Consider the following 11,226-nt stretch of genomic DNA (forward strand, 5'->3'; position numbering starts at 1 on the left):
CTCACACACAACCACTTCAACAAAAGATTGGCATCCAGCGTGTGTGCACCGCTCTGATATCTACGCTTATCTTGTCAGCTCACTTTATTCCTTACCTTCCATGCTAGCCAACCGCCGGGTTGTTCCTGTGGTAGCCACCCTCAAGTTGCACATTACGCCGCCCGCGTCGGACCCTCCTCTGCCCAGGGTCGCTGCCATATGGGTCCTTCCCTTGGCATGGCTTTCCCTCTCTCCACTCTTCCACCTGCCAACCATGGCAGGTGGAGGCTTCAGAGAACGGCAAACACTTTTTCCAACCTGGGGGTTCTAATGTTATCGCATTTTAAAACATTGCAGCCTCCCACTGTCCAGCTGAAGCATACCTGTGGTATGCTGTGAGGACTGTTGGTGCAGCAATATGGTGAAGTTATATCAGAGCAAATGATGTTTGTTTTTTTTTAAGAACGTGCAAATATATATATGTGACCTCCATCTGGAACATGCTTGCCTTTTGTTTAGCGTGTGGCAACGTGGCCCCTTACATTACACTAGAGCCTCCAAGGTTCCTGTTTTTGTGGTTGATGCAAAACAGGCATAAAATTAGCTTTATAGACCGAGATGCGCTTGAAGACTGCAATAAAAGGCAGTTGGGATACAGGGGCTTATTGACAGTTGATGCGAACAAATTGCAGTGCTGTGGGCCTTGGGGCATCGGCGGCGTGTAAACCTGGCCGCCAGGCTGCCATCTGCAAAAAGGAGAGTACTAACGACATGACGCAGAAAACTGGTTCTGTGCATACGGATGGCTGGATAACGATGATGGAAAAATATAAAAAAGGAAGCCCAATTAAGCTTATATATACCGAACTAAAATATTTTACCAGAAGCATCTTAACCGGCACACACATGCCTGATCTGTAAATGTGCTGCTCTTAATCACTGAGAACAACAGCTGTACTGCAGTTGCAGCATGCCAACACCTTTGTCAGCATTCGCCAACGTTTTGCATGCGCACTGCAGAGCGGGAAGAAAACCATTGAGTCCAATTGGGGTACATTTGCAATTGGTTTGAACTGGAATGTCCATTTGGTTCTATTTCACTATTTGGAACCAATTGGTTGAAATTGGACATTCCGGTTTGGATGTCCATTTAGATCCCCTGACCTTTATTACTGCGCTCCCCTACTTATTTCACCCTCACTGTCCTCTAGCTCCCTATCTCTTTTATTCCGCTAGCCACAGATGAGGTGCTTCAGGCTTGGCTGCTAAATGATGATGATGATGATGTCCTCAGGCTGAATGGCACATGACGTCTTTTTCTTTCATTGTTATTTTATGAATAAAACCAGTAATAGTAATTGGACACTTCAACTGGATCCATTAGGAAATCCCAATAGGGCACAATGATTTGCAGTACTTGCCTAGCCACATCTTTTCCGACGACGGACCATGGACAGACCCTAATTTTTTTGTTCTGTTTTGCTTTTCTAAATGTGAAGTGTACACGAAAATGGAGGTTTGTAACACAGACTATTATCACTGGCGTTTTATTTCAACACTTATTTTGTCTTTTTTTTTTGTCTACAGCAATTTCAAAAGTCTCTATTTCCGCGGGGCATCTAATAGCAGTAGACATCAGCGAACTCCCTTTATTTTTTGTCGTTTTGGCATTTCTTGTTGCTGCGCGGATCTATGCGTGGGCGTCTGTGCGTATTGGTTGTAAAGGTGCGTGTACAATCACTGCGCTTTTGACTAAATTCCCAGTTTTGTACTCAAGTCCTGTTTATATTATTTTGCCTTTTTACGTGACGCAGCTGGAAGCTATAAAACTGCCGATACCTGCTGTATGTCTTTTCTCCTTCCATAGTCGCTGATCGAACGCTCCCACTGTCGAAAAAAAAACGTCAGCGCGCGAAACCACCGCCGAAACCACTCATCTACTGCGCACCTGCGAGCTTCCTTCAGCTGAAATTCCTAATTTTTGCTTCTGTGTGTGTGCTTTTTTAGATCCGCTTTGCGTCAGTGGAGTGAAGTGGCGTGTAACAAAAAATACTTGCTTTACCTTGAAATGAAACCAACGCGACCTATCTTTTTTGTTTGTTTGTTTCTTTACTTGCCTTCTCTAGGCGCAGCCTTCGAAAAACAGGACAGCCCCTTCCTTGACAAATTTGCAGAAGAGTGAACAGCATGGATGCGAAAGGCGACTCAGTTAACTTGGATTTAGCCCAACTGACCGGAGAGATTGTTGCCGCAGTTGACGAAGAACAGACGAGGTGCGTATATGGGTGCTTATATTGTTGTTAAATTACCTCACTTCGGTCTTTTCGCATTACCTGTTTTCTCCTTAGCTTTTTAAGCCATCCAATATATTTAAGAAGTATGACAGTATCTTCAATAGCCAGCGTTGGACGCTATACCTTCTCATTCATTCAGTCTCTTGGGCACCACTTAAAACGTTTTTGCCACGTCACTATGACCTTACAAGAAAGCAGGGAAGCTAGTAATTGAATCAAAGAAATAGTGGCCTTCTAATACGGCTCATAAAAGCTCTCACGGCCGCCTTAGCTGGATGCAAATGTCATACGCACACCAGCCGCTTCATTTCTTATTATTAGGCTGAACTGTTTCCTTTATCAATCGTGACCTTCCTTATTTTATGCCAATAGTGCCATAGGTTTGTGAGTACAGAACGTGTACAGTTTCATTGCATGTAAGCATTGGGAAAGAAATAAGGTGAGAGCTGTACTGCATGCAAATGTACTCAAAACACAGAGAACAAAAACTTGTGAGCTTGTATTGGATCTACAGGCACATTGTGCACATTTAAGGTGGCATCTGAGGTGTATTGTGGGCTCTACCGTAATTTAAATTTAATAAATGGAAAGCTCATACATACATCAGTTCCTGTGAATGTTTGTTGTTTCATTCTATTATATATACTTAGGGCTTTGACAGTGCTTACAACACTAAATCAGTAGTAGAAGGCACAAATAAACATGCTTAACGAATTCATTAAGCACGTTTGTGCCTCCTTGATAAACCATTTGTGCTTCCTTCGACAATTACCTCAAGGTAATTTTCGAAAGAGTAAACACTCATAGGTAACATTACGGCATGACTGTTTCATGGATTTTACCAGGAGGGAGAATGTCTAGTGTGCATTAAAAAGGAGGTGATGCTTTTAGTAAGCCAAACGCTATCTTTTATTTCATACAATTGGCCTTGCACTTACTTTTGATCGAGTCACTGGTGTGTTTCATCTGTCGAATTATTTTTTTCTGTTACTTGATCTTTCATGCTTTCATGCTTTTTCTGTCACTTGCTCTTTCCTCAGCAAACCTGGCCTGCTGCCAACAAGTCCAGCAGCAGCAAAGCAATGGTTGTCTCAGAAGAAGCAGACCATTCGGCCATGGAAGCAGTTTGTCAACTTCAACCGATTTAGCGTTCCGAAAAACATCAGCGATGCATCTGCCAGAGTCATCCGTAACGTGGAGCACTTTCAGAGCAACTATCTCTTTGTCTTCATTGGTCTCATCGTGTACTGCATGTGAGTGGACTATATTAGCACGTTATGGATTGCGGGACAATGTAGCATTCTTCATAGTGTTTTGTTTCTTTGTGCTCTTTTGCATTATGTCCTTTGTTTAGCCAGTACCTTAAAATTCTGATATTTGCGCACTGTAAGAAGCAAAGAAGAATTAAAGGGACATAGACTCAAAGTTTTAGCATGCCAATGTTTCTGTCTGGAGAAATTACCACAGGCATAGGCTTAAAAGTGAGAAATTTTTCTGCTTGCGCCTTCACCCCAATCCTCTTACACTTACCAGTAAGCAGTCTCTCAAGTTTTGCATTGCTGATTGTTCATGTGTGGACAAATACTTTGTTTGGGGGGAGAAAAAAAAAGAATAGTTTCTGCCCATTGGCAGGTGAACAAAACGTCGCTATGATTTTTTGTTCTGCTTGAAGACATTTAACTCGATGTTGGTTTCTGTTGAGGATGGAAATGTGGAACTGGTTGCCAAGCAATACTGAAAACCGTATTAAATTATGTTTCGCTCTGTGCCTGGTATTTGAAACTTGCTGGAAGCCAGAAAATGAAACTCTTGTAATAGAATGATTCACTGTATAATCTATACTTGCCCCCTTATATGTTGAGGAAAGAAGTGCTCGTTACTCTTTTGAAATATCTTGTCTGTTCCCCAATAATGCTTTGAGATCGTATCGTGGCCCTGCTCTTACGAAAGGCTTCTGCCAACTGACCATTAAGTCGGGCTACATTTCAGCTCATGGATTATTCTGCAAGTCTTCGCGTAGTTAATCTTAGCATTTGGTCACATTTGCAGCAGGTATTATGCTTTCATGAACTGTGTTTTTGACTTGAACAAAAACATGTGGTTATGATGTTTCAGACAAAACAGCCTCTCCAATTGGCTTGGAAAATAGTGTGCAGCTACTGTAATGCCTTTGGTCTTTTCTTTTTCTTCTGTTAGTTCATCCGTTTCTTGCTTGCAAATCACAACTATCAGTGCAGTCTGGCTCTTGTGCATGCCTGCACATGATGGCTGCACGCAAACTGGGCAGGTTTTATATCTTTATTTGCTTGGATATTTTACAAAATATAAATAGGGCCCTTCGTTTTTGTGTAAAACTCGATTTTACTCGACTTATGCACCCTGAGCAAATTTCTTAAAAATGAGATTAAACCTGATTTTGTCCCGAAAATAAGCCTTCTGTAAACTCCACAACAAAAGTAGCAGACATCTTGTGCCGACATCCGCAGAGGTATTTTTAATCAAGGGGTTATTTTAAACTTCTTGCAAAGCTTTCTATTTATTATGGTGGTGCTTAATTTTAGGCCATGTTCAAATAGCATGTTTCGGGAACAAAATGAAAAAGCGCGGGTACTGACCAGACGTCTTATTGACATCACTGTATCAAGTGCTACCCACGTTAAAAGCATCCTGTATCAATGCTCTTCCGCTTTTAAAATGATTGCATTGACGTTGAATAAATGTTGTCGCAATGTGCAAACAAATGCAAATAGGTGTTTCACAGACGTAGAAGTGCTGCACAGGAAATACCAATCTACGCAGCAAAATGATTTCAGTAAATAAAAAATCAGATTTTTTAGAAGGTGTGCAGTGCAAGATTGATGCTTGTTGGGCTAGTTGGTTTAACATGACTTCAGTGGCAGCGCAGGTAAAAAGAAGGGATGAGATAGGACACAGGTGTAAAGAGCTCTGACTTCCAACTGTTTATTTCACCAAACGTGCCATGTATACATATATACACCAGCAGGAGTGGTGATGTATATATACGCACCACCACTCTTGCTCTTGGTCTTGCTGGTGTATATATATATGTGGCACATTTGGTGAAATAAACAGTTGGAAGTCAGCACTCTTTACTCCTGTGTCCTATCTCATCCCTTCTTTCTACCTGCGCTGCCACTGAAGTCATGTGCAGTGCAACCTGCTATTTCTGTAATGCTTACAGAGCAATGTACAAAAAATAGAGCAGTTTGTATTCCGCTCAGAAATGAGTGATTATAGCAGAATTTACTATTCTTGGCTATAAAATATGACCTGATAAAACCTGAATTACGGAACCTGTTGCTGAATAACCCGATTTGTACCCGAATGAGGTAAAAAAACATCACCCGATTTTTACCCCACGACTACCGGAAAAAATAAAACCTGAAAACGAAGGGCTTTGAATGTAAAGTGCTGAGGATGGGGGCTGGTTATGTTGATCACACACGTATCAATACTGTGTTGCTTTTAAATGTCTCCAAATACTAGTGGAGGTAAAGGAACATCTTTACAACTCAGCTGCCCTCTCTGCTTTCAGACTGACCTCGCCTCTTTTGCTTATTGCCATCGTTGCTGGGATGGGAGGTGCATACATTATTCGTCTGAAAAGTGCTGAAGGCAAACTCAAGCTGTTCAGTGAGTGGTTTATTATTGCACCTTGGTTTCATTATCCTATGAAGCATCATTTTGTCTGTGCGATATCATTTTTGTGACATAATCTCTAGATTAGCCAGTCATGGTGGTTTTACAGTTTAGGTTCAGAGTTAGATTCAGTGGCTCTGGTGTTTGGCTGCTGAGCGAAGTTTATGGATTTAAGACTGGCCGAAGTGGGTGTGCATTTTCTTTGTGGCAGACTGCAAAAACTCTGTTCTACTGAGATATCGGTGAGTGTTCGGCAATTCTAGGTGGTTGAAATTAATCCAGAGCCCTTAACTATGGCCTTAGTCCATGGTATTGCTTTCGCTTTTGAAAAGTATTATTAATTACGAATGATAATCTCAAGGCAGTGTTATAGGAAAATAGCACAACATGAATGTTAAAAAAAATTTGGCAGAGACACTTAAGACTGCTCACATGTGGGAATGCGAAAGCATTAAAGTGTTGAGTCATGACCGTGTCTATGTGTGCTTTGTACAAACTATACACCTTACATTACTTTACTTGTAAAGCACTGAGTCGTGCTACATTTCAGAGTTAAATCAGTGAGTCATGAGTCATAACAATGCCTACCCATCTTGTTATTCTGCACCAAGTACAAATGAGGATGTACTCTCTTTTCTTTACTGCTTAGCTTCACTTAAGTCCCGTGATTTGCGTAATTCATACTTCTGGCTCTCTTCTTCTTATTTTTTTTTTCCAGATAAGGAACTCACACTGGTGCAGCAGTACTGCATACTGGGCATGCTGTGTTTCCCGATATTTTACGTGGCTGGGGCTGGATCTGCCGTCTTCTGGGTTCTTGGTGAGAAGCGAAAGAAAAACATTGCTGAGCATATGTGGCTGCTTGCCTGCTCCTTAGCTCTTTCTTTTTTGTTTGGAGATCCAAATGTGATGCTGTGTCAAAAATTTGCTAGAATTGACCTTTGAGTAGGTTGCCAAGAAAGGGATTAAGCACGTGTCAAACTTCTTTAACACGAGAGCGTTAAAGGTCCCGTTCTGTAGAAAATCCGTGTAAGCATTGTCGGTGTTGAGTGAAAAATCACAAGCATGGCTCTGGCAGGTGATCTGCAGAAGACACGTGGCTCCCTTGACTTCAGCGGAACGAGTCTGAGCTGACTGTAGTTGCCGCAGCCGCTCTTCTCTGCATGAGTGCACCACAGCCCTGCGATGGCAGGTGCTGCCACTGGTGGGGCTTGTATGAACCGAGTTACTCCTCCCGAGCAACCTCTCGTGGCCAGTCATTAATTTAACTGCCACCTGCCATGGTGGTCAGTTTGTTCACAATCCGGTGAGCAGGTTGTGGTGATGCCGCAAGTTCACGTCACCTAGGTTGATTCTCTGGGGATTTCTCACTCACAGCGCCGACAACTCCAGATTTTCTGCAGAATGTGAGCCTTAACACTATCATGTTAAAAGTAGCTGCAGTTGGCAAAGGACGCGTGGCTAATTAGAGAGATACGGGAGAGGCTTTTGTCCTGGAGTGGACATGATAGACTGATGATGACAGTGACGAATGACATCTGCTATAGTGCAGCTCAGTTTTTACATAGCATCTAGTGGCACTAAGCTGCTCAGTGCAGAAAATCCGATGCTGATTCCAACCCTTGGTGACGGTATGAGCTGCCGAATGTTCTCTTTTCATTGATATGCAGGTTCTTCCTTCTTCACGATTATGCTTCACGCAACAACTTATGCCATCGAGATGTCACCTCCCGAGGAAAGCTATGAACTGCAGCTACAGACAGTCTGAGAGATAAACCTTGCAGCAAGTTAATGCAGGTTTGTGAGAAATGCTTCTTCTTTTTTTTTTTTACACCTGCCTTCAGGTGCTAATTACCTATTTGAAACTTAAAACTAGCGCTAAGATTGAAGACACGAAAGAAGCACAAAAGACAGCCTCTGAGTCCTGTGTGCTTCCTTTTCATTTTCGTACTTTTTTGCTGGTGCCAAATTTCAAAGATGAACCACCTACTCACCCAACTTTCTTCATTATTTGAAATCGCTAATTACAGTAAAACCTCGTTAATTTACACTTCAAGGGACTAGGGAAAACATCCAAATTATCCAAAGATTGAATTAACAAATAGCCCTTAAAATGCTGCCAGACACCATTTGCATCAAAGTAAATTTATTTGGTAAAGAACTAAGCAACGGTTGTCTGCCTTGATGATAAAAACTGCACCGCAGAAACAATTTTTTTGCTGTTCACTCAGATGCTCAACTACATGCACGCTGTTGGGTACGTTGAAGCAGCACTGCTGTAACTTGTGCTGCATTAAGTCAGGAGGCTGCACCGCTTCAGTTTTAAACAGTGTGTCAGAGTGCACAGATACATCCGCCCCAGGAGAGCTTTACAAGAAGAAAATGAAAAAACCAATGATGCTGCTATCTGCATTTGAAACTGCACATAAGTATGCTCAGCTCTCAAAAATGCGAAACCAAGACCATGAGGCCGCTTTAATATTCAGCAAATGGACCCTCTGGATCTTGTCATATCTGCCAATTCATCAGAGGTGCGCAGGCAGCCACTGTACGATGCAACCGAGGTTTGAGGATTGCTGTTTGGACGATCCCGTGCTGCGACGGTCGTACTTCAATGTGCCCCCCCCCCCCCATCAGGAGCCCATTTGAATTAACTGGTGCGAGCCAAGCTGCATCTGAATGAATGAGTGTCCTATGCCATACACTTGTATGAATATCGGCTGCGACCACGCCGGCAGTCTGAATTACTATATGGATTTCGAAATTAAAGAAGGTCGAATTAACAAGGTTTTACTGCATTATCCAGTCAGCAGAAATTTATTAATTCTTGGATTGTTGTGAGGAGCATGCCAAGAATAAAAAAATTCTACCTTAATTATGCAGTTTTTGTCAGCTCCTCATATATATCCACATAGCGACTCACAACTGCTTTCAAGATGACAATTACTGTATAATCTCGTGTAATGGCTGCACTCGTGTATGGGCTGCACCCCCTAATTTTGACTTGGTACTTGAGGAAAAGTACAGCTGTAACTTTTTTTTATTCGTATATGGGCCGCACCTCGAAAATTCACACTTGAATTTTAAAAATAAAAGGTGTCGCCATCACAAGTTTATACGGTATGCTTCATTTGACTGATTCCTGTTACATGAAGTTTCTGTGTAAACAAATCGGCTTATTTTAAGCACTTTAAAGCACTCATGCTTGCCAAGCAAACATATGAAAACACATACCAAGTGGAGCCATATCACAGCTGCTGTAAATCACGAAGGAATCCATTTTAATAATTTTTCCTCATTCATTTTGCGTGCCTGGCTTGATGAGTTTCTACACGATTCTTCAGATCTTAGCACATTTCATTGCATCCATATTGGAAGACACAGTGCCTTGTACATGAGGAGCTTGATAATGTTCAGGTCATGTACTCATTTGTGGATGCAGCTCGCCTGAAGGGGATAAAAGATGAGCAGCTTCACCAGTGCCACAGTGAGGCATTGTTCAAGAAGAAAAACCTGCTGCTGTGAATGGCTGTGCATATGTCGTAGTATATAGCAACCCGCTGTTGTCAGCAGTTTTGTCGTCATTTGATAAGTTCTTTTTTTTTCGTACTTAGCACAGCTAGTCCTAATTTAGTATACCTTGAAGCTGCCTACTGTAAATCGTCTCTTAATGACTAATTAAGGAGGAAATTTTCGATCAAGAGTGTTGTGAAGACTGCAGCGGTGGCCTAATCGTTTGAGCATCCGCCTCGCATGCAGGAGGTGCGGGGTTTGATCCCCAGTGCCATCGGGTCCCCACCGGTGATACAATGGGTGCAAGCTTCCCCTGCCTGGTGCTCGGCTTCTTTAGGGTGAAACGCTTGGGAAACGGGTCCTTGACCACAACCCCACCTTGAGTAAAAGCGAAAAAAAAAAAAATCAAGTGCCATGGCGCTCTTTGGCCGCAGACGCTCTTGCGCCACAAAAATTCATCATCATCAAGAGTGTTGTGAAGTGCAAGAATGAAGAAAAGATGTGCTACACGTAAATCTTGATCTCTGCTTGCCTTCCTTTGATTTTTAGGCGTTAATCTGTCGTCACAACTTGCAGGTCTGTGGACAACCGTGATTGGCTCAGCTGCATTCACGTAATCAGCGGGCAGTGTCAGCCTTCTCAAGCATATGGCAATCACTCAAAGAAAAAACACTTTCTCATTCCTGATCTGAAATTTCAAAGAAAGCACTCTTTTGCCATATTTATTATGCTCTGCTTCCAGTAAGTTTTTAGAACCTTTGTTGGTAGAGGCAAAACTGGGAAAGGCTTCAGCGATGCATTTTTGCACCTTATTAGAAGTAAATCCATTCTGTGACTTTTTAAACTTTTCTTTATTGCACTTGTTTTTACTAGAAGGCTTATATTCAAGTCTTTATTTGTTGAATAAAGTGAACTTGTTTCAAAAAGACATCGTAAACTTTATTCCGAACACAAGGATGCTCCCTCAGAAATGGAAAACTGTGACTATAAACAGTACGTGGTAAGAAAATATGTATATACTCTGAAGGCTATATACAATCATCCCATTGCGCATACATACAGGATGTATCATATCAGGATGTATCAGGATGTATCCATACAGGATGTATGGATAGTTCCCAAGCCTGTGCAGCAGTGGTTGGAGAGACCGCACTGCACTATCACATCACAGCCATTGCTGCCACACACCCAAGCTTGCTGGTGAAGAAGATGAAAAGAATGGTCACATCGGTCATTTGACTATTGTACAGGTGGTACATTTTCAAAAGGCCCTCAAGTCGACTCACCAATAGGATGGCATTTACTCTACACTCCTTCACACTGCTATCACTGAAGCAAAGAATGAATGAGCAGTAGAGAGGAATGCCCATGTGGGAAAGGGAAGAATACAGTAGAATGCCCTTAATTTCAATGCAAATATTAACTCTCTCTCACACATTCTGGCTCTCCATAGGCTTCGTGACAGACTTGAGAAAACTGCTCCGAATCAAAAAGTTGAAAAAAAGGCTGCGTCCATGGACCTTTTATAAGAAACAACTCTGTTTTTGTGAAGCTTCATGACTTCCTGAACATGCTACTTTGTTGAACAGTCTTCCAAGATCTAAATAAAATACCTGTCATTACCGCTACATTGCAGAGTGGCCTCATGCGATGTGTATAGAATAAAGCAATCAGGTCCAGTGAAACTGTACACCAATGGTTGCCCAACATTACAGTGAAGAAGTGCTCAAATTCAGATCTGGACATCCTGATTACTTCTGCAACCAGTGTGCGCCAGCAA

General features: G+C 42.1%; 1 protein-coding gene across 6 annotated transcripts; it reads left to right on the top strand.

Annotated features, from left to right (window-relative positions):
- The first annotated feature begins 1,609 nt into the window (after positions 1–1,609).
- On the top strand, positions 1,610–11,074 carry LOC149340874 (prenylated Rab acceptor protein 1). 6 transcript variants are annotated; one of them, XM_089549808.1, is made up of 7 exons: positions 1,610–1,704; positions 2,106–2,252; positions 3,314–3,526; positions 5,830–5,927; positions 6,652–6,753; positions 7,604–7,730; positions 10,023–11,074. In XM_089549808.1, the coding sequence occupies exons 2-6, from the start codon at positions 2,167–2,169 to the stop codon at positions 7,699–7,701; spliced, it is 597 nt and encodes a 198-aa protein (XP_089405934.1). In that variant the 5' UTR covers positions 1,610–1,704; positions 2,106–2,166; the 3' UTR covers positions 7,702–7,730; positions 10,023–11,074. The 6 variants fall into 6 exon arrangements, with proteins under 6 accessions (XP_089405934.1, XP_089405935.1, XP_089405936.1 ...); XM_089549809.1 differs by having other exon boundaries at positions 10,900–11,074; XM_089549810.1 differs by lacking the exon at positions 10,023–11,074 and adding an exon at positions 9,693–10,005.
- Positions 11,075–11,226: the final 152 nt, after the last annotated feature.

This window comes from Amblyomma mixtum, chromosome 6 (genome assembly GCF_055824585.1).
Source record: "Amblyomma mixtum isolate Tamu chromosome 6, ASM5582458v1, whole genome shotgun sequence".
Lineage (NCBI taxonomy): Eukaryota > Metazoa > Arthropoda > Arachnida > Ixodida > Ixodidae > Amblyomma > Amblyomma mixtum.